The sequence below is a fragment of the Durio zibethinus genome, chromosome 7 (genome assembly GCF_047325235.1).
Source record: "Durio zibethinus cultivar Kanyao isolate XHJ-2024 chromosome 7, ASM4732523v1, whole genome shotgun sequence".
Classification (NCBI taxonomy): domain Eukaryota; kingdom Viridiplantae; phylum Streptophyta; class Magnoliopsida; order Malvales; family Malvaceae; genus Durio; species Durio zibethinus.
In genome coordinates this window covers 24,287,738-24,311,759 of record NC_143168.1, presented here as the reverse complement: position 1 = coordinate 24,311,759, position 24,022 = coordinate 24,287,738, and the positions used below count along the sequence as shown (strand labels likewise).

The 24,022-nt window shown below is 34.7% G+C and overlaps 2 protein-coding genes and 1 long non-coding RNA gene across 3 annotated transcripts; all 3 read right to left on the bottom strand.

The window, feature by feature from the left end:
• Positions 1 to 1,498: 1,498 nt before the first annotated feature.
• Positions 1,499 to 2,696, bottom strand: LOC149518224 (germin-like protein subfamily 1 member 13). Its single transcript, XM_089764376.1, has 2 exons — positions 2,234 to 2,696; positions 1,499 to 2,091 (listed from the first exon to the last, which is right to left on the bottom strand). Exons 1-2 carry the CDS (start codon positions 2,358 to 2,360, stop codon positions 1,553 to 1,555), a joined length of 666 nt encoding a protein of 221 aa, XP_089620502.1. The 5' UTR covers positions 2,361 to 2,696; the 3' UTR covers positions 1,499 to 1,552.
• A 1,847-nt stretch (positions 2,697 to 4,543) lies between these two features.
• Positions 4,544 to 5,638, bottom strand: LOC111277847 (germin-like protein subfamily 1 member 13). Its single transcript, XM_022864275.2, has 2 exons — positions 5,467 to 5,638; positions 4,544 to 5,278 (listed from the first exon to the last, which is right to left on the bottom strand). The coding sequence occupies exons 1-2, from the start codon at positions 5,588 to 5,590 to the stop codon at positions 4,725 to 4,727; spliced, it is 678 nt and encodes a 225-aa protein (XP_022720010.2). The 5' UTR covers positions 5,591 to 5,638; the 3' UTR covers positions 4,544 to 4,724.
• A 4,151-nt stretch (positions 5,639 to 9,789) lies between these two features.
• On the bottom strand, positions 9,790 to 10,898 carry LOC149518223 (uncharacterized). The gene is made up of 2 exons (XR_016343830.1): positions 10,280 to 10,898; positions 9,790 to 10,113 (listed from the first exon to the last, which is right to left on the bottom strand). It is a non-coding gene; the product is annotated as an uncharacterized LOC149518223 (long non-coding RNA).
• Positions 10,899 to 24,022: the final 13,124 nt, after the last annotated feature.

The window sequence follows — 24,022 nt, the reverse complement described above, 5'->3', positions numbered from 1 at the left end:
GAGGAAGTATTTTGCAAAAGCAGAGAAAAAAATGCACTTTGGGTTATTGGGCCTTGAACTGAGCTCAACCCATTTTGATAAATGGGTCTACTTTGGATGGGCTGATATGGATGTGTGGTATCAATCCAAGTTTTTGCAGGAATCCAACACTAACAGTTAGGTATATCGGAGGGAGAAAAGTTATTTCAATAAAAAATTTTAGTTTATTTCCTAGTAATTATTTTTAAGAAAAATTATTTGATACGGAAAATTTTTTAACTTCAAAAATAAAATTAAGATGATAATATACATCTCATTTTTTTTAAATTAATTTTTTTATATTTTAAATATATACTAAAAGACATGTTATTATTTTAATTTTACTTATAAAATTAAAAAATTTTACTATCAGTTTATTTGATAATTTCTTTTATTTTTAATCCTAAACAAAACAAACACCCTGTTAAAATCATGGAAATTAACATATACAAAGTCCTATATTTGTTTATATGTAATTATTTATTTCTTTTTTTGCGTTTTTGGAGATAATGAAATGATAATAAATCTAATGAGGATATTAACAATGAAAATTCAAAATTTCCCTCAATAAAATGCAAATTTTTTTTTTTTATGTCCTAAAGTAGACAGGTTTGGACGGGAGTATTCTAGAAACAAAATTATATGGTAGTAAGGTAATTAAAATGAATTTTAATATTATAGGATCAAATTTGTATACTAAGAATTTTTTTTTTTTCTGTGTGACAAGAGGAGACTCATGTATGTAGCCGAGTTAACTTAGGAAAGACAATTTTCGACTAACATGACCATCACAGGGCATAAATTAAGTTTCTTATCACGTAGTGACATTAACAAAATGTCAAACAAAATGCAATAAACAAGAAGAAGAACCCAAAAGGAAAAAAAGGACACAAGGGGAATCAAATTGTGCAAGCAAAAAAAAAAAGTAGTTAATTAAAGAATTGTTGAGTGAAAACTACTTAAATTTTATAAACCCTAAATTGCAGCTTGCAAGAGTATTCAATGAGAATGCTTTGATCGGAAAATTTTAATCATAAAACATATTTTTCGATAAGAATATTCTCACTAGACTTAATCATAGTAAGTTTTAATATCACCATCAACAACAGTACAAGACCAACGAGTATGATTCTTTAGTTACATACCCGTCATTATTTGACTAATAAACATAACTATTATATCCAATTTTCCATAACAAAATACAAAGTAATTGTTTGAACCATTGACAAGATTGTTGACAGCCTAACAAAAATACTAATTGATTGCTCCTCTTTGTAAAAGATTTTTTGATAATATAGATTGCAATAAGCAGTTGAATCTCAATTTGTTCAAATTAACTTCAACACAAAGTCAGACAAATCAAGACCCTGGTTTGTTTATGGTCCAATTCTTTTCATGATTTAACTTTACCGTATATCCTCTTTAATAATATGATGAAAATAGACAGAATTGCACACTGCATTATGAACTGTAACGGGGACATGGAAAAATCATTTCAAACGAAGCAACTAATGGGTAACTTCATGTGATTCAATCAGAACTGTGTCTGAAGATATTCCACCACTTTCTTTTCCAGTTCGAAGGCTTTGGTAAGAACATCAGGATTGATAGGTGGGTTAGAGCCAAAGACTGCATTTGCAATAGTGATAACACCAGGATTTTGGCTGCTGAGACCAGCAAAAGCGATGGCATCAGTTTTCCCTATATTTAACTGGAAGTGAATGAGACCAACTGGGAAAACAAACACATCCCCTGTCTTCAGGACTTTGGTGAAGAAAAGATTATCTGGGTTGGATGTCACAAAGCCAACATAAAGTTCACCCTTTAACACAACTAGGATCTCCGTGCCACGAGGGTGAGAGTGAGGAGGGTTTAGTCCACCATAAGGTGCATAATCAATTCGAACCAGGGATATGCCAAGTGTGTTAAGTCCGGGTATTTGGTCAGCATTGACAGGAGTGACTTTTGATCCCACTGCATTTGATGTGTTTCCTGCTTTATCAAGCCCTGAAAAGAAGAAGTCATCTGCTGTGGCAAGCTTTGGGTCCTTGCAGAACTTCCCATTTACAAATACTGGATTAAAAGAAAATGACGTTAGTTAATATAAATACAGTTTTCATGGTGTGGTTAGTATGATGAAAAACATTTCTTCTTAGCCGAATGCCTTTACTCCAGGCTTTGGCATAATAAACAACAACATGAACTGAATGCATACTGGCATTCTTGGGGCCATTGAGGGCTACGCAGAAATCCATGAGAGAGCTCGGGTCAGAGGCTGAGGCTAATGTGGAAGCCAAAGCCAGGAAAGCAAAAACTACGAGGAAATGGTTCACTTCTTTCATTTCGGATCGCTCTGCTCTATACTTCTAGTACTTATTTGCTATTTGCTCGAGGAGGGGATGAGGAATTTTACTTGGCATACAAGGACTATTTATAGATGAATATGCAGTACAGTTATCCTTATTTTCTCTACTTGAAGATGGTGCAGACTTGGTATGCCTCGATAGCTATCGAGATTTTCTTTTAATGCCTGTTTTGTTTCTTTATGCTATGTTCACCAAGAATATTTCAGTTAGAGGTATATGTGACTTATTTTATCCGGACATTTATTTTTCATGAAATTCTTCCATTATGGATTCTGATTGGGGTAATTGGGATTTCTTTTGTCCAAAACTAGCATGAAAGGCCCGCTCCAATGGAAAGCAGTAGGTGAAGACAAATGGGAACAAGTTAATCCCAAAAAACAAAAATGAAACCAACAAGAGAAAGACCATCAAAATAGTTAAATGAAGACTACAACAGGAAAGCAAGAACCAATAACGGAAGACCCAAGAATTTAGGCCCCAATTCTGATAAATAACTTGTACTAGAGGCTTATCAGCAACTTTCAATTAGTAAATAAAATTATCTACATCAGGACAACAAAGCTTCATCTTGATACTTCTATCATTCCTTGGATTTATTTTGTTCAAAATTTGATAATTAAGTCAGCAGAGGAAATATTCCTGCCATTCAAGTTTTAAGTAATAACTGTTTACTGAATAGTAGAAGCATTTAGAACGTTTGCTCATCTTGCTTTGAAACTAAAAGGAAAGGTTTATTTGAAAAATTGGTCACTTGATCCATGTAGAACTTGTGCTAGAAGCAAAAGTATATGCACTGTTGAGATAAATCAAAGCTACAGTTTTTTCCCCTCCTGGATGGCATACAGTAGTTGAAAATAGTAGTTGGTTCAGTAATGGTTCTTCCCACATAACTAGATGAACATTCAATCATCATACACAATATTAGTCCCTTAATCATTAGGGTCAGTTGGGACATCCTATAGTTAATGAACTAAGTAGGAAAGAAAATTGTTCAAAGATGTGGCAATAGAGCTAGCCGGCTAACTTGTATTGTATAATCAAGAGAAAATAAAGATGAAGAGTGGTTAAAATATTGGTAGGTGATGACGACATTGAACCTTGAATAAAAAAACATAATGTTGAACAAATTGCAACATCCAACACTAATGTCCATAGCCGACAATATTCCAAAATTTCTATTTTAATAACCCAAATCATGCTGTGTAGTCTTCCATTATTCTTAGACTTATCATAGCTTTTGTTTTAAGGAATGATTACTAGTCTTTGTTTTATACAAATTTGATTTTTATTTTTTTATGTGTTAGATATCCTATGAAATAAATTTTCAGTCAGTTACGGCAGTTTCTGTTTTACACAGGTTCTTATTGGTCAAATTTATATTACTATTTTACTAGTAAAATATAATTCAAAATGGATTTCCTATATATATATATTTGAGTAAAAAAAAGGGCATTATTCTTAAATTCAAAGACATAATGCTCACTTGTTCATGACAGTAATTTTTTTTTTCAGTCATTATCATGATGGATAGAACTTTTCGATCAGGCTTCGAGACTGTTCAGTGCAAAATGTATCATAAAAGTTTGCGGAAGGTTCTGTCGGTTGCCAAGTATAAATCTACTGAAACCATGTATACAGGAAAGGTTGTGTCAACTGTCAAATGAAAAAAAAAGAGTCATTTGTTAACGATTGCTGTTTGTTATTGAAATGGTTGCTTATCATTTTGCAATAGTTATTTGGTGACAATATCAGTAGTAACTGCCCTCAAGAAAGGCCCTGAACTTGAAGCTGGGTAGATGGTTAATGACAAAATACTTGCTGCAGCAATGCCATGAAACTCACAGAAAGGTCAAGGTCCAGAATGTTTTCAGGTCCCTATGAAGATCAGTTGATTGACTCTTTAACAATATTCCATGCATTATTTGTAATCTTTTGGTTGGGGGTTTTTCAGTTTTCAACTTTCTGAAACTATGATCAGATGTCTCTCTAAATCTTCTCAGCGGCACTGGATCTTTGGCTTCTTATTAACAAATTCAGTGTGTTCTGGATTCTGGCAATTAAGTTTGGAACTTTCCAAGATCTAAATAAAGTATTCTCAGAAAGGGTGCTTTCAATGAGATCTAGATAAAGGTTGACATTAGCTCCTAATTTGGGGCAAACTGGAATAACTTAATATATCCAAAATCAACATACAATTGGAGGATTACATCAGCAGAGATACATAAGTAACATTTTTATTTTTTATTTTATTTTACTTCAACAATAATTACTAAATAAATGATGGAAACATGTCAAAAATTGTTCAAATAAGTAACTGTTCCATGGACGTTGAAAATTGGTCTAATTGTTATCCCACCAGAATTTTGACTGAAGATATTTCACCACATTCTTGTCCAGCTGGAAGGCTTTGGCAAGAACATCAGGATTGATTGGTGGGTTTGAACCAAAGACTGCATTTGCAATGGTGATAACTCCTGGATTTTGGCTGCTGAGACCAGCAAAGGCAATGGCATTAGTGTTCCCTATGTTGAATTGGAAATGAATGAGACTAACTGGAAAGACGAAAACATCTCCTGGGTATAAGACTTTGGTGATGAGACGGTTATCTGGGTTGGATGTAACAAAGCCGACATAGAGTGTGCCTTCTAGGACAACTAGGATCTCCGTGGCACGGGGATGAGTGTGAGGGGGGTTTAGCCCACCATAAGGTGCAAAGTCAATTCTTGCCAAAGATATGCCAAGAGTGTTGAGTCCTGCAACTTGTTCCATATTAACAGGAGTAACTTTTGATCCCAGTTGATTTGATGTGTTTCCCGGCATGTTCAGCCCTGAAAAGAAGAAGTCTTCCGCTTTGGCAAGCTTTGGGTCCTTGCAGAACTTCCCATTTACAAATACTGCATGAAAGAAAAAAATGTTAGTTGATACCATGCCATGCAGAAAGAAAAGATTCTCTGTAGTTAAGTATGTTTCTGGAGAATATAGAAACACTGCATCGTTGCTGAATGTCTTAGTTCAGGCATCTATATCTATGCACCCAACTTATAAATACAAATCAAAATAGAGAAATTAAGGGAAAACATACCAGCATTCTTTGTGTCATTGAGAGCTACACAAAAGTCCTGAAGAGGGCTAGGGTCAGAGGCTGAGGCAAATGAGGAAGCCAGAGCCAAGAAGAGAAAAGCTACAAGGAAATGAACACCTTTCATTGTAGCTAGGCTGGTTTCAGGCTTGATTTCTTAGTTTCTTGCTTGGGTAGGATGAGTAATCGCTCTTGAAAGCATGCCTATTTATAGGTTTGAGTCTTTGAACAAGTATTTACCTGTTTCTCATGGACTTACCAAGTCAGCAGCGACTTGGTTTTTGTTTCTCAAAAAAATTTGAGGATGAATTATTCTTCAGCCACCATGCAAGTATATCAATTTTGAATCCCCATTTCCAATGCTTACATCACTAAATTTTGACGTGGAAGTGGTCTTCTTGTGCATTCCAAATGTTTTCCTTGTTTCTGAACTTGGGTACTGAATTTACTGAGCTACTCCATTGACTTTAGCATAAATTGATAGTTACTGCAGGCTGCCAGCACTTCATCCAATTTAACTTGCAATTCAATTGAAGTTGACAGTTTCCCTCACAGAAACTTCTTTCTTAATTTTCATAGGATTTAAATTAAACATGCTGGCATTGCAGATGGGGCAGATGATACATGTAACTAGTCCATTGCACTTAACTGCAATTTACGCTACAAATTTTTGACGATTCAATCAATCACTTCTGTTGAGCAGCTCTGATAAAACTAATATGCTTGATTCTTTATTCAGAAAAAGAAAAATGTACTAAAACCAATATTATGGGTTTTTTTTTTTTTTTTTTTTGTTTCTTCTTCTTTTCCCACTTCACCATTGTCACCATTTGCGAGGGGTAGCAAACTTCAACTGGCCTCAATTAATTCAAATAGATAGTAAGACTGAATTAGTAGTAATGAAAAGAAATGAAAATACCAAAAGGAAATTTTAATAACCAGCAAGGCAGATTCTATGAATAGTTTTTGTTCTCAGTTGACCAGGTCTATTTTAACATGTTCCTTGATACTCAATCATATGACATCTATGCTTATCACATTCAAAACATTATTAATTTCTTGCAAGTTCAATTAATAAACCATGCTAGACTGAAACATTCGGTTCTTTTGAACACTTCAGTTATCCAAAAATGAATGGGGCTGCTTTGAATCGATCTCTGATCTAATGCGCGAGAACTGTTTAAGAATTGTGGAAGACTCATAGTAACTCTTACGGACATGTATACTCTTTGAGCATTGAGTTCAGTTGGTGATTTCTTTATTTAATCAACTTAATTAACCATTGAAGCAAATTATCAATGCCAAATGGAAAAAAGCCTTTCTTGACATTATGTATCCTTTGTAATCAATCTTTGTTTCAAAATGGCAGACTTATAGATACCGTTCATAAATTTATGTTATGATGATCTGGTCTAAGAAGAGTTTCATATTTTTCATGACAGTTAATTTCTACTTAGTCATTAGATTAATAAAAAGCAAAGGTACACACGTGACAACCCAATCTCACATTGTGAGATTTTAAAAATCTATTATGATATATAAGTTGAAATTTAAATCAAAACTTATAAGATATTTTTTGTGAGATAAAATTATGAGATATTTAGATCAAAGTGGATAATATCTTACAGATTAGGTACGGATCTCTACAAATAATATTAAAGAGGTCACCAGTCGGACGGAAGCTAAGTAATACATCATAAAAACCACACGATTTTGTCTCACAAAAAATATCTTATATGTTTGAGTTTATATCTTTACATATACTAGTTTTATTCAGTGTTAAGCAAATTATAATTATAATATAATATAATATAATAATTTTGATATTTTATAATAATAAAATTGAAATAATTATCATCATATTAAATTAAATTAAAAATGTAAATTTAAGTTAAAAAAATAATTATAACAAAAAAATTAAAATTAAAATTCCAATAAAAAATAAATATTTAATGTTTCTTTGTTTTGAATCTTTTTGGAAGTTTTCTTTTAAGTATTTTAGTGTTAACTCATCATCTTCATTTTTTTTTATATTTTTCTTCATTTTTTTAATTTTTTTGATTATAAAAGATTGTCTTCTATCACAATCAAATCAGATTATGTACTTTCCTTCTTCTCTATTTTATGTTTTTTCTAGAGCTTTTTAAAGCTTTTTTAGTGGTAGATTTTTATCTTCAATTTTATAAATTTTTTAGGCAATTGATCATTGCTGAACTCATTCAAACTATTACGTTTCATCTATTTGCCATTGAAAATTTAAATTTGTTATTTTGATTTGAAACCAAATTGTTATAAAGTTTTTGTTACTTGAAATAAAGTAAATATATAATTTTTTTTTCATTATTAACTTCTAATTTTAACATGTACTTATTTATGTAATATAAATCATTTTGTAATTTCATTTTATAGTAAAAAATGCATACTTACATGAATTTTACTAATTAAAAATATTAATTTGTAAACATATTCTAAAAAAAGGATATGAAGTAATAAAAAAACTATTAGTATCTCGATGTAATAATCAATGATGTTTATTTATGTATTTATATGGGATATTGACTAAAATTACTTTTAGTATCAAATACTGATTTCTTAAAAAGCAATTAAATATACATAACTTACTAAAATATGTTATACTAAGAGTTTAAATAAAATTTTACTTAAAGGTATACCTTATCCTAATCAAATAGCTTTTTATGTTGTTCTTTAAATATTCAAATACTTTTTTCAATTAACTTTGGTTTAATATTATTATTGTTTGTTAAATAATGAAATATCATAATTTGAAAATTAATAAGATATGATCTAATTTAGACAAATATCAAAAGATATATTTTGAAGGTAAACTACGTTTTAAATCTTAGACTTTAAAATTGATAGTGAGTATGTTTTTAATATTTGAACTCTTTTTTAATTAAAATGGAATAATTTCGATGAACACTTAATTATATATCAAGTACAAGTCATATGAAAAATTTATTATTTAAACGATATTGTTATAAAATTATAATTTATAGAATTCATGCTAATGTTAATATTATTAGATCCTATACTTTAATTTAAAATATTATGTACCTGAGAAAATAACTAATAGGTAATTTTTCTATGGTGTTTTTCAATAATTTTAGACTCATTACTTTCTCTTTCATTTTAAAAATATTTTTGATGACAAAATTTTTTTGTATGATTGCTATCAATGTTATAAATGATACCATAAAACACAACAATTTATTTTAGTAAAGATATAGCATTAATCTAGTTACTATTAACATATTATCAAATAGACAATCAATGACATGCAAATATAGATAAAGTTATTGCAAATTTTCACTCCAAAATTTAATTTTTTTAAATAAAAATATGTTGTTATAGTAATTGGTACATGAATATTGTTTTAATTATTTATATATGTGTACAATATCCATAAATATTGTAACTCAATACCTTAGTATTAAATGGCAATTAATAAAATTTTTAAATTAATTAAATATGTTAGACATATTAAAAAATACAGCTCTATATCAATATTTAACCAAAAAAAAGTACTAAGTTAGTAATGATTTACTACTATATGTTATTGATGATTTGCTCTAAGTTATATCACTAATTTATTATCAAAATATGTATAATTTACTATTAAGTTATCCAGACTTTACTATTAAGCTAAAATTGATTTACTAATAAGTTATCATTGATTTATTATTATCACTAATTTATAACTAAATTATAAGTGATTTAGCATTTAATTATCAATAAATTATGACTAAGTTAACTCTGATTTATTATTATAATTGATTTATTAATAAGTTTTACTTCACTCTTGCTAGTAACTAGAGTTCAATCCCTAAAACTTTAAATATAAAAAACTTATCATCGATGATAATTAAGTTATTACTAATTTATTACTATGTTATCAGTGATTTATTATTAAATTATTAATGATTTACTATAAGTTATAATGATTTACTACTAAGTTATAAATGATTAATATTAAGTTATTAATAATTTATTATAAAATTGTAACTAATTTACTATAAAGTTATCGATGATTTATTATAAAATTATTATTGATATATAACTAAGTTATAAGTGACTTATTATTACGTTATTAGTGATTTATTGCTAATTTAGTGATTTACTATTATATTATTATGCATTTACTAATTACCATTGATTTATTACTAAGTTTTCAACAGTTAGCTATTAAGTTATCAATTATTTACTACTAAATTATCATTAAATGACTGTAGACACCGGTTTTGTCCGGATCTACTGTTTTTTTTTTAATAATAATAATATTTAACAAAACAAACAAAAAACAAAAAATAAACAAACAAAAGAAACAGAAATAAAACAAAAGTCAAGGGGTTGGTTCGGCGCCGAACTGGCCCGACCAACTACCCGATCAGCCTCCCGACAAGCCACCAATCACGGACGGTAGGTATGATTTTTCAGTTGAAAAATGAGATTCAAATCTCAGAAAATCTGAGATTTGAATCTCAACAAGCTCTATAAATAGAGCTTGCAAACCAAAAACGAAAAAAAAAGAAAAGAAGAAGGCAGCTTCTGTAAAAAAAAAATTCTGCAAAAACACAAAAAAAAAAAAAACAACAGTCCCCTGGAACGGGGAACCCAGCGCCAGAAAGCCACCTGAAAAAAAAAAAGAGAGAGATCAGCAGATTCAAAGAAAAAAAAAAGAAAAAAAGAGAGACCGAAACTTTGAGCCCCGATCTACGTCGATCAGGGCTGTTTCCGGTAAAAAGGACATCGGATCTGGAAAGATCGCGTCGAAGAGAACTTCCAGAAGAATTTTCACCTTTCCCGGTCATCGGAAACCACCGTCCAAGACTGCCGGCGGCGAGCCAGACGGCGGCCGGCACGGTGCTCCGGCAACCGACCGACGACCTCTCCCCCAGAGCTCTCTCTCTCCCTCTCTCCCTTTTTTTTCTGAAACAGAAGCCAAATGAACCAAAAAAAAAAATCTTCAGCTATATATAGTAAAGCAAAATCTCAAAACGACGTCGTTTAGATAAAGACCCAAAACGACGCCGTTTCAGCCAAGGAGGATCCGCGCGTCAACCCGCGACCCGACCCGGGGTCCGCGCACCCGACCCGCGACCCGCTGCCTTTATCATCTCTGACCGGTCTGACTGGACCGAACCGAACCGCCGGACCAAACCAACCAGATCGAACTGAACCGCCGGACCAAACCAACCAGATCGAACTGAACCGCCGGACCGAACCAACCAGACCGAACCGAACCGCCGAACCGAACCAGGAGTTGACCGGACCGTTGACCGGTCCGGTTCAGGTAAAAAAAAAATTTTTTTTTTTTGAATTTTTCTTATTTTTTAAGTATTATTTTATTAATATTTATGCATATTAAAATATCTATATTTGTTAGACTAATTAATGAAATTGTGGTTAAATAATTTTTTATATAATTATGTTATTTTTTAGAATAAACTTTAAAAACAATAACATAAAAAATAAATTTAATAATAATACTAAAGTAGTAAAAAAAATGAAAGAAAAAGGAAATTTTTATCCGATGATGAGATTCAAAGGTATTCCGAGTAGTGATGCCTACGAAATCTCTAGGTGAGAAGATTTTTTTAAGTACTACCAGCGTATTGGAGTATTTATAAAAATTTTTCAATACAGTAAAGGTTTTCTTTTTTTAAGAATAATAAATAAAAATTAATGAATATAATAAAAAATATAAGTAATAAAAATAAGAAGAAAAGAAATTTAATCCAATGATGAGATTCTAAAAGTATTCCGAGTAGAGATGCTTTAAGAAATCTCTAGGTGAGAAGATTTTTTGTAAAATATTACCAGCGTATTGGAATATTTATAGAAAATCTTCAATATGATTAAACTCCTTTTTTCTTCAAAATTTTAATTAAAATTAATAAAATTAATAAAATAATTAATAAAATTTTTGAATGAGAATAAAATGTGTGCATAAACACGAAAATATTTTGCATGGCATGCATAACATAATTTCTTACGAAAAGTAAATTTAGACCTCCAAAGATGAGATTCTAAAAGTATTCCGAGTAGAGATGCTTTAAGAAATCTCTAGGTGAGAAAGAGTTCTTTTAATGTTACCAACGTACTGGAACATTTTAAGAATTATTTCAATAAAAAGGTTTTGATTTATTTTTCTCGAGAATAATTTTAATAAATAAAAATCAAAGAAATTATTTTTCGAATACTGAAAATAAGACTGTTTGTATCAAAATCAAAGGATAACACGTTGTTAATTGGTACCGTTTTTTAACGGGCGTTGTGGGGGTGCTAATCCTTCCCCACGCGTAATCGACTCCCGAACCCAGACTGTTTCGCAGACCGTAAAATTATCTTTTTAATAAATTTTAATTAATTTTAATATTTCATTAAAAGGATATGTTTTAATAGGTGGCCAATCGCACCTAGCCAAAAAAGATTGGTGGCGACTCCGTTATTTTTTATTTCGTTTCCAAATTCGTCGGGCGGACACAAAACCGTTACGACAGCTTGGCGACTCCACTGGGGAAGCCTTTTGTTTTCGAGAGTCAGGCCAAAATTAACTACTTGTTATCCTCAAATTTTGATTTAAATAGTCTTAATCAATTTCTTAGTAAAAAAAAGGTAAAAAAGAAAAACCAAACAAAACAAAACAAATCAACAATAAAAAGCAAAAAATTCACATACATTTATCTTACTATGCCTCTTATGTTTTATTTTATATATTGCTTTCAATAAATTAGGATATATTTGCACACAATGGCACGATGCATCTCATACATGAGCTCTATACCCGGGCTCCGTCCTTTATAGGAGGAAGTAAAGTACCTATTGCTCTCGTGAGGTGATAACCTCCGCAATGGCAAGCGAAATACTTCCACTCGAATTGAACCCTTTCCGTTCGTAGCCTGTAATGGGTGAGGATCGGGGTGCCTTACTAGTCCAATATGGACGACAGTGAGGAACAATTTGGGAACCTTTAGACCCTGTCAATCCAAACCCAGCATATAATAAGCCTAGGAAACCAGCATTATATAGAGCCCCATCTACCTTCTTGTAGAAAATACCTAAGAATAAAAGTTGTGTATAATACGAAACAAAAAAAAATCTCAAAAACATTAAAAAACAAAAAAAAACAAAAAATGTTTTTTTCAAATCACACTAACTCAATTTTGCATTAATCATATCATACAGTTTTGCATCGAGATATTTGCTCAAGGACACATTTCTCCTAAGAAGTTTCATGGATCCCATAGAACTACAGATTTGCTCATCCTCGGTTAGTGTGCCATGTGAGTCGTATAATGAAGTACATGTCTGGTCAAAAGAGGCTCAACAAAAGAACGGAGATTGTTTGCCTACCAGTTATGTGTCTGAGTTACCCGAAAAAGTGCATTTAGATCTCACACAGAATGATTTAAAAGAGTTAGCTGCTATCTGGGGTCAGTTAAGTGAGGAAAGAAAAGAAAGCTTTTGTAAAAAGTATGGGCAGATTGCATCCCTCATTTCAATAGTGATTGATGAACAGCTGGTCAAAGCAGCTATACAATTTTGGGATCCATCCTATAGATGCTTCACTTTTAATCAGGAAGATTTGGTGCCAACTATCGAGGAGTATTCAATTTTACTCGGGATAGAACTACAATGTCCAGATAAAGTATTTACTCGAAAGCCAAAATCAGGTTACCGTAAAAAGTTAGCCAAGCTTATGGGGGTTAAAGTAGAAACCATTGATTCCTTTGTAAAGTCTAAAGGTGAACATCTCGGCATTCGTTGGGACTTTCTCCGAAACTTCATTCAGGAGCATTTGGATAACGATCAAGGTATGGATGTGTTTGCTCTAGCATTGTATGGCATGATAATCTTTCCGAAGACTTTGGGTTATATTGAGATAACTGTGGTAGACTTTTTCGAGCAAATCAAAACCCAAGCAATTAATCCTGCTCCAGCAGTCCTAGCTGAAACTATCAGATCATTGAATTTCTGTCGACGAAAGGGGAAAGGACGATTCATAGGATGTGCATCTCTATTGTATATATGGGTCAGAAGTCATTTCAAATGTGGGAAGAGTGCATTTTCAAAACCATATCTTCGAAACAAGGCACCAATCGAAGAGTTTTATAAAAGCCAATGGCCGACGTTAAAGACTAAGGAAGAATGGGTCCTTTTCTTACGAAAGCTTACTGGGGATAAAATTGAATGGATGGCGCCTTGGATGCCTCGTGTGCCCTTGTTGTATCGTGGAGGAAATGAGCCATGGATTCCGTTATTAGGGCTATGGGGTGTTGTAAGCTACGCTCCATTGATGGTACTTAGGCAATTTGGTGCGAAACAGTTTGTTCCTGCTACTTATGGCCTGGTCCAAGTAGAATTCATTTACGGAGAATCGAATCCATCAAGAACCCCAGAGCAGTTGATCCAAGCATGGAAGAGAACACAAAGAATGAGGTTAGGGCCTCTCATCGATAAAGTCACTTTTGATTACCAGATTTGGAAGGCAATGCGCCTTAGAGATATAGTACTCCCTCCAGATGATAGCTCATATCAATTGGTTAATCTTTCAGAAGAAGTGCAATTATCAGAAGTTGAGCTTATCAAGAAAGAATTAGAAGCTGAAAAAGAAGAAATAAGAAGGGAAAATTTGAGACTTCGCGAGAAGGTAGGGCAATTGAAATATGAAGCGGAGATACAAGGGAGCAAATTAGAAAAAGTCATAAAAGAGCGAGATCTGGCTAATAGTGATTTGAAAAATCTACACCAAGAAAATAAGAGGCTACGAGTTCAATTCAAAACTGGAAAAGTTACCAAGTCTTACCTTAGTCGACAACGAGAAATGGATGAGCTCCGAGAGGGAATAAACCAATGGAAGGGCAAAGCTCAAGAAAAGCAAGAGGAGACCACCAGAATTTTTCAAGAATGTCAGAATTGGAAGGGATTATACTCTACAACTTCAGCAAGATTGGTGGAATGCCAAAATGAAAAGGAAAGGTTGAAAGTCATGCTTGCAAAAGAGAGAAGAAAGCATTTTGAAGTACTGAATGAAAAAGAATCACTTCACCAGGTGATCCAAGGGTTAGAGATAGAACTACAAGACCACAAGAGCCATATTTCAGTAATGATAGATGAGTGGCATAGAAGGGAAAAAGATTGGATCTTTACATGTGATTCAGAGAGGGATGCCCACATGAGATGGAAGGCAGAAAGCCTAGGGAGGCAACAGTACATAGATCACTTGACTAATCAAGTTTGCAAGGTAGTGAAGAAAGCATGGGAGATGGTTGAAAATGTAGAAGCATTAAGAAAAGAAGTCAATCCCATAGGAGAATATGGACAGCGCCTAGTGAACTTTCTAGATGAGACGAAAGACCATTATGCGCAAGTCAAACGCTTTTATGGATATAACTCTAGGATGTTAAATCCTATGTAATGACAGTTGTATAGGATCAATAAAAATTTCTAATGTTGAAGTTCGTCCAAAAGCAAATATCTCCCACTTGCATTCATGCATCATATGCATCATTTTTCAACACATAACATTCTAATTTTTTTTTTTCTCTCAAAACAAAAAATTTGTGGTAATAAAGGTTCAAGAATAGCTCGCCCATCAAAAATTTCGGTCCAACCTACTCGTCATTCATACAATACCAGGACACAGACAAGAATCATGGAGCAAGAACAAGCCAGTAGATTTGAGAGAATTGAAAAAGCTCAAGAAGAACTAAAAGGAGATCTTAGCGTAATAATGGCTATGCTCAAAAAGCTTGACAAGGCAAAAGCAGTGGAAGAAAATCCTAGCCTTCAAGAGCAATCACCAGATATGGTCGATCCTGTCTATCCTCCAGGGTTTGAACCACGACTGAACCAACCTTCACAAGGAACTAAACTACCAGTTCCTACTCTTGGTGGATATCCTAATCCTTATCCAGGAATAACATCCACACCTGCTCCAGGACAATTTCAAAATTTTGTTAATCCCATTATGATGGAAAAACCATCTGAGCCAATCTTAGTACCTGATTTGGATGATCCCAAGGAAAGAGAAAAGCTAGGGATCCAGACACCTGAAAAGGTAGAAGATACTAGTGCCCGGGAGAAGATGAAGTTATTGGAAGAAAGGCTTAGGGCTGTAGAGGGAATGAATTTTTATGGCTCCACAGATGCGGCTGACCTTTGTTTAGTTCCAGACGTGGTAATTCCAACTAAATTCAAGGTCCCTGAATTTGAAAAATATGATGGCACAAAATGTCCAATGACCCACATCATCATGTATTGTCGAAAGATGGCAGCATATGCTCGAGACGAGAAGTTGTTAATGCACATATTTCAAGATAGTCTCACGGGTTCTGCAGCTAGATGGTATGTCCAACTAGATAGAACTCGTATTCATTCTTGGCAAGAGCTTACAAAGGCATTCCTTACACAATATCGTCATGTCACGGATATGATTCCAGATCGTCTATCTCTTCAAAGCATGGAAAAGAAAGCAACTGAAAACTTCAAGGAGTATGCACAAAGGTGGAGAGATGTGGCTGCACAAGTCCAACCTCCTCTCACTGAAAAAGAAACAACTATTTTATTTGTGAACACCTTGAAAGCACCATATTATGAGAGATTGATAGGCAATGCAACCAAGAACTTTACAGATATGGTGATATCAGGAGAGATCATTGAAAGTGCCATAAAAATGGTAAGCTTGATGTGGGAGAGACAAGTGGAGCAAGAAAGAGTGGAGCTCCTAGAAAGAAAGAGAATGAGGCCCAAGCAGTAAATTTTATGGGGCAACAATTCAGAGGTTTCACACCCTACTCTGTACCAGTCTACCAAACCCATTACCCTTCTGTAAACCATGTTACATCCACCCCCCATTCATATCAACCATACCAGTCATTACCACAACCAGCTTATTCACCCCGTTTTCAGCCATCCTTTCGAACACCCACCTATTCCTATAATCGTCCTGTTATACCTACAAGACCAGACTGGAGACCTAATAGTGGTCCAAGAGCCCCAAGAAATACCCAAGAAAAACTCACTTTCGATCCCATTCCTATGACATATACAGATTTGTATCCTCGACTTGTTGAGAAACATCTGCTTGCTCCTGTTATCATTGAACCTATGAAACCTCCGTTTCCCAAATGGTATGACCCCAATGCACATTGTGATTATCATTATGGGAATCCAGGTCATTCCACTGAGAACTGTACTGCTTTGAAGCGTAAAGTGCAGGGGTTAATCAATGAAGGAGTATTAAATTTTGATACCAGCCAACAAGGGACTCCAAATGTCAATGGGAACCCTCTACCGAATCATACCAGACCATCAATAAATGCTTTGATTGATGGGCAAACAAGCTATGTGAAAAGAAGAATAGAAGAGGTCAAAACTCCTATGGCTAAGGTGTTCGAAGTATTGGTCAAAACTGACATGTTGAAGCCAATAGAACCTCAAAATTACTCTGAAATAATAAACTCAACTGAAAGCTGCAATTATCACAGAGGTGTTCTGGGGCATTCTATCCAGAATTGTCATCAATTTCGTCAGGAGGTGCAAAAATTGATAGATGAAGGTCGAATGGAGTTTTATCAAGAAAGAGGAGAGTTGGTGAAAACTGAAGTGTCTACCATTGATTCAAAGAATAAGTTTGTACGTAGACCGGTAACTATCTATTATGATGAAAAGCCAACATCAAAGCTAGAAAAACCCGTCTCTCGACCAGTGGTGACAATTAAAGTTCCTGGCCCTTTTCCATATCAGAATGATAAAACAGTACCTTGGAAGTATGATTATGATGTCGTAGTTAACCCAGATACTGCCAACATAACGGGTGTAGGAGGCATAACTCGAAGTGGGAGGTGTTATACCCCAGAAGCTCTAGAAAAAGCTAGAAAGGAGAAAGCCAAAGTAGGAGAAGAAAATGAAAATCAGAGTGGTCTTGACACAACCCTAGAAAAAGAATGGCAGAAGCCAGTATCTGAAAGTGAAGCAGGTGAATTTTTGAAGTTAATAAAACATAGCGAGTATAGCGTGGTAGAACAGCTGAACAAGATGCCAGCTAGAATTTCGCTATTGTCATTATTGCTCAGTTCAGAGTCACACCGTAATGCTTTGCTGAAAGTGCTAAATCAAGCATATGTGTCTCACAATGCTTCTGTTGAATATGTGGAACAGCTTGTTGGCAATCTGACGATTTCAAACTATATCTCTTTCAGTGATGAAGAGATTCCTCCTGAAGGTAGAGGAAGTACCAAGGCTCTTCACATTACTGTGAAATGTAAAAGTCATATAATGGCTAAGGTTTTGATTGATAATGGTTCATCCATCAATGTTATGCCTGTGACTACTTTAACAAAACTTCCTGTTGATGGATCTTATATGAAACCTAGTCATATGATAGTGAGAGCCTTTGATGGAACCAGAAGAGAGGTGCTAGGAGATATAGAAGTGCCATTGCAAATTGGCCCATGCATTTTCAATGTGAAATTTCAAGTTATGGACATCTCTCCTTCATACAGTTGCTTATTGGGTAGGCCGTGGATCCATATGACAGGTGCTGTTCCATCCTCATTACATCAAAAAGTCAAATTCGTTGTTGAAGGGAAGCTAACATGTGTGGCAGGGGAAGAAGATTTATTGGTAACTCAACCGATAAATACTCCTTATGTGGAATCAGCAGATGAAGCTTTAGAATGCTCTTATAGATCTTTCGAGATTGCCAATGCAACATATATAGCTGGAGGATCTAAATTGTATTCGCCATACTTATCTACGACTACTAAAATGGTAGTCAAACAGCTTACCAAGATGGGATGGCGACCTGAAGCCGGACTTGGGAAGAACCTGCAAGGAATCACGAAGCCATCGACTATAAATGAAAAGAGAGATAGATTTGGCTTGGGATATAAGCCAACAAGAGGGGACAGAACAAGAATGGTGAATGAGAAAAGAGATAAGAGGATAGCTAATCTTAAGGGATATGAGCTGGAGTCAGAGCCTATAGTCATTCCACACCTCTATGATTCTTTTCACTCAGGAGGATACATTTATTCAGATTTACCGAGAGCCTCAAGTGCAGGATTCATGGAAAAATTTTCAGAGCTGGCCATTCAAATGGTGGATGATGGGGAAAAGAAGAGTCGAAGTGAAGAGTTGTTCGTGTACCCTTGTCCTTCAGATTTTGAGCTGGATAATTGGAAAGTTATGGAGCTGCCTGTTGTTTTTAAAACTTTGGAAAAGTAATGTGAAACTTTAAATCCCTAATTACTTTTTATTAGGAGATCTTTTATGGTGTGTTTATGTTTGTCATTTTAATAAAAGACTTAGAAGATGCATCCATATTTTTTCTATTGTTTTTATCTTCATTTTACCTTTCATTCTTTTCTTTCCTACATTTTCTTGTCATTCCATCTTTGTGTGCCAATATTTTCTTCATCTTACCCTTTGCAGGGTCCCAAACAATGAACATGAAGATAATCATGGCAATAATCTCAGATTTGATTTTGAAAACTTAATTCATGTTGATGAACTTGATAATGAGGAAGATTCAGATAACTACACATTGCCTCTTGATTTGTTAAAATTAATAGAACATGAAGATAAGCCAATTGAACCCCACCAAGAAATTACTGAATCAGTAAATTTGGGAGGTGGTGAGAACAAAAGAGAGGTCAAAGTTGGTACATCTCTTTTACCAGCTGAAAGACAGAAGCTAGAAGAACTACTCCGAGAATATGTAGATGTGTTCGCATGGACTTATCAAGATATGCCAGGACTCAGCACTGATATTGTAGAGCACAAGTTACCTTTAAAATCAGGATGTAAGCCGATGCAGCAAAAGCTAAGGCGCATGAAACCAGAGATGCTGCTGAAAATTAAAGAAGAAGTGAAGAAACAATTCGATGCTGGATTTTGGAAGTGGCAAAATATCCTGAATGGATAGCCAACATAGTGCCAGTTCCTAAGAAGGATGGAAAAGTGAGAATGTGTGTCGATTATCGAGATCTGAATAGAGCAAGCCCTAAGGATAACTTTCCTTTACCTCACATCGATACTCTAGTGGATAATACTGCTAGGCACTCCACGTTTTCCTTTATGGATGGTTTCTCAGGCTATAATCAGATCAAGATGGCTCGAGATGATATGGAGAAAACTACATTTGTGACCATGTGGGGAACATTCTGTTACAAAGTCATGCCTTTTGGGTTGAAAAATGCTGGTGCTACTTATCAAAGAGCAATGGTGACTCTTTTTCATGACATGATGCATAAAGAGATAGAAGTGTATGTGGATGATATGATTGCAAAATCTCGTGAAGGAGAGGATCATATCGTCAATCTCAAAAAGCTGTTCGACAGGTTGAGGAGATTTCAGTTGAAGTTGAATCCTGCCAAATGTACATTTGGAGCCAAATCAGGAAAACTATTGGGCTTTGTAGTCAGTGAAAAAGGAATCGAAGTGGACCCGGATAAGATACAAGCCATCCAAAACTTATCTCCTCCTCATACCTCAAAAGAAGTGCGAGGTTTCTTAGGGAGATTAAATTATATTGCTCGTTTCATCTCTCAACTCACTTATAAGTGTGATCCTATTTTCAAGCTTCTCAGAAAACATGATCCTGGAGAATGGAATGACGAATGCCAAGAAGCTTTTGATAAGATCAAAGAATACTTGTCAAATCCACCTGTGTTGGTGTCACCAATGCCAGGAAAACCTTTGATTTTGTACTTGACAGTGCATGAAAATTCAATGGGATGTGTGCTAGGGCAAAGAGATGAAACTGACAGGAAAGAACGAGCAATTTACTACTTGAGCAAGAAGTTCACTGATTATGAGTCAAAGTATTCACCATTAGAGAAGATGTGTTGTGCATTAACCTGGACAGCTCGAAGGCTGAGACAATACATGCTTTATCACACTATTTGGCTCATAGCAAAGCTGGATCCTATTAAGTATATCTTCGAAAAGCCCTCATTGACAGGAAGAATAGCACGGTGGCAAGTTATGCTTTCAGAATATGATATCATTTACGTGACTCAAAAAGCTATTAAAGGGAGTGCAATAGCTGAATTCCTTGCTGATCGTGCAGTCGAAGATTATGAGCCAATGAAATTAGATTTTCCTGATGAGGATGTGATGGCCATTGAAAAAAATGAACCTGTTGAAAAATCATGGAGGATGTATTTTGATGGAGCTGCTAATGCTTTGGGTCATGGTATTGGGGCAATTTTGATATCTCCTGATGGACATTATTACCCCATCACAGCCAGATTAAATTTTAATTGCACAAACAATGTGGCTGAATATGAGGCCTGTGTTATGGGTCTACAAGCAGCAATTGAAAAGAAGATCAAAGTGTTAGATGTGTTTGGAGATTCAGCTTTAGTCATCTATCAGTTACGAGGTGAATGGGAAACAAGAGACTCTAAGTTGATTCGATACCATAAATACATCTCTGAGTTGGTTAAGCAATTTAAAGAAGTTCAGTTTGAGCATCTACCCAGAGAGGAAAACCAAATTGCTGATGCACTGGCTACTTTAGCTGCAATGATCAAAATAGATGCAAATACTGAAATCCAACCCATCAAGATGGATGTGAAAGATATACCAGCACATTGCTCAGGTGTTGAAAAAGAAATTGATGGAAGGCCATGGTATCATGACATCATGCAATACATTAAAAGCCAGCAATACCCAGAACATGCAACAGAAAATGATAAGAGAACTATCAGAAGATTAGCTATGAGCTTCTTCATTGATGGAGATATCCTTTACAAAAGAAGTCGAGATCAAGTGCTCTTAAGATGTGTAAATGCAGCTGAAGCAAAGAAGATTATTGAAGAAGTGCATGATGGAATTTGTGGGGCACATGCAAATGGTCATATGATGGCTAGACAAATAATGAGGGCTGGCTATTATTGGTTGACAATGGAGAGTGACTGTATTGATTATGCTAGGAGATGTCATAAATGTCAGATTTATGCTGACAAGATTCATGCTCCACCATCAACATTACACGTTCTAGCTCCTCCCTGGCCATTCTCAATGTGGGGTATGGATGTCATTGGTCCCATTACTCCAAAAGCTTCGAATGGGCATAGATTCATTTTTGTGATGATTGATTACTTCACCAAATGGGTAGAAGCTGCATCATATGCTAGTGTGACCCGATCTGTGGTATGTAAGTTCATAAAAAGAGAGATAATGTGTAGATATGGGCTTCCGGAGACAATTATTTCTGATAATGCCAAAAACTTGAACAACAAAATGATGAATGAAGTATGCACTCAGTTCAAGATCCGCCATCGTAATTCGGCACCATATCGTCCAAAAATGAATGGGGCAGTGGAGGCTGCGAATAAGAATATCAAGAGAATCCTGGAGAAAATGACTGAAACTTACAAAGATTGGCATGAGAAGTTGCCTTTTGCCTTGCATGCTTATAGAACATCAGTCATAACATCTACTGGGGCCACACCGTTCTCTTTGGTATATGGAATGGAAGCTGTGCTACCGATCGAAGTGGAAATTCCCTCACTGAGAGTCCTGATGGAGGTAGAGTTAGAGGAAGCAGAATGGGTTCGAAATCGCTACGAGCAGTTAAACCTCATTGAAGAGAAAAGACTGTCAGCACTTTGTCACGGTCAATTATATCAAAAGAGGATGATGAGAGCACATGACAAGAAAACTCGTCCCCGTTGCTTTAGGGAAGGAGACTTAGTGCTAAAAAGATTCCTTCCAAATCAACATGATAATCGAGGGAAATGGACACCAAATTGGGAAGGCCCGTATGTGGTGAAAAAGGCCTTTTCTGGTGGGGCATTGATTTTGGCAGAAATGGATGGAGGTGATCTGCCTACCCCAATAAATTCAGATGTTGTGAAGAAATATTTTGCTTAAAAAAAAAGAAAAAAAAAAGGAAAAAAATGATGACTTATCTAAGTTGAAAACCTGAAAAGGCGGCTTAGATGTGAAGCAAAAGCATTATCAAGAAAAGATCCCACAATGTAGGGGCAAGTGTAGTTTGACGAACTTTGAATAATCAAGAAAGTCATCTGATTTAGTTTTAGAGAAAGAATCTGAGAATATTTTGTTCATGATTATCTTGTGATCATTCTTTTGACACCTTTATTTCAACTCAAACACTTTGACATACACTTGGTATCAGCCATAGAAAATACATTATCCTTCATTTGAAAATAATGCCTATCCTTTCCTTTATCCTTATTCGATATTTTTTTGTCCATCAGAGAAATGTGATTGCATTTTATTTGTCTTGAACTTAAAATGATGAAAAGAAAAACAAACATGAAAGATCTCAGCATTACTTTTAAAGTTGACAAAGGCAAATGAAAAAGGATGAGAAAAGCATGACAAGTCATTGATATTGTAGACTTTTAAAAAAAAAAAATATTGTGGTCAGATGTTGAAGACAGATTGGTCATATAAGAATTCAGATAAAAGAAGCCGAAAGCGAGAGATTTCGAGAACCTTTTTACTACAATGAACGATTTTGATTGCATTACATGCATTGCATCATGAGCACTCAGTACATGCATCCATGAGAAGTTGTAACCCAGATAGAAATTTTCCATTTCTTAATGAAAAAACAAGATTTTGGTAAAGACAATGATCAAACAAAGGAATTCAAAAGAGGAAATTTACTTGTTCAAAGATGAGAACTCAAATTTGAAAACAGAAGATGAAATTTTAAAGTTGTGGAGCCTCTGCTGAGAGGAGCTTTTTCCAAGATGAGATTTTAAAGTTGTTGAGCCTCTGCTGAGAGGAGCTTTTCCAAGATGAATTTTAAAGTTGTTGAGCCTCTGCTGAGAGGAGCTTTTCCAAGATGAAATTTTAAAGTTGTGGAGCCTCTGCTGAGAGGAGCTTTTCCAAGATGAATTTTAAAGTTGTTGAGCCTCTGCTGAGAGGAGCTTTTTCAGATGAAATTTTAAAGTTGTGGAGCCTCTGCTGAGAGGAGCTTTTCCAAGATAGATTTTAAAGTTGTTGAGCCTCTGCTGAGAGGAGCTTTTCCAAGATGAATTTTAAAGTTGTTGAGCCTCTGCTGAGAGGAGCTTTTTCAGATGAAATTTTAAAGTTGTGGAGCCTCTGCTGAGAGGAGCTTTTCCAAGATGAATTTTAAAGTTGTTGAGCCTCTGCTGAGAGGAGCTTTTCCAAGATGAATTTTAAAGTTGTTGAGCCTCTGCTGAGAGGAGCTTTTCCAAGATAAAATTTTAAAGTTGTTGAGCCTCTGCTGAGAGGAGCTTTTTTCAGATGAGATTTTAAAGTTGTTGAGTCTCTGCTGAGAGGAGCTTTTCCAAGATGAATTTTAAAGTTGTTGAACCTCTGCTGAGAGGAGCCCTTTCAAAAATAAAAAAATAAAAAAAATCAAATCAGGATTTATCTTCGGACAAAATCGTCGTCTTTGTCTTTGCCCTATTCCTGATTCTCAGTAATGTGCAAAGAGGGGCAGCTGTAGACACCGGTTTTGTCCGGATCTACTGTTTTTTTTTTAATAATAATAATATTTAACAAAACAAACAAAAAAAAAAAA

Bases quoted from the DNA above. Each gene is read 5' to 3' on its own strand.
- LOC149518224 (XM_089764376.1), bottom strand. From the start codon at position 2,360: ATGAAAGAAGTGAACCATTTCCTCGTAGTTTTTGCTTTCCTGGCTTTG. The intron at 2,092-2,233 runs GTATGCATTCAG...CTTTTAATCCAG, and splicing joins CAATGGCCCCAAGAATGCCA to TATTTGTAAATGGGAAGTTC.
- LOC111277847 (XM_022864275.2), bottom strand. From the start codon at position 5,590: ATGAAAGGTGTTCATTTCCTTGTAGCTTTTCTCTTCTTGGCTCTGGCT. The intron at 5,279-5,466 runs GTATGTTTTCCC...TCTTTCATGCAG, and splicing joins CAATGACACAAAGAATGCTG to TATTTGTAAATGGGAAGTTC.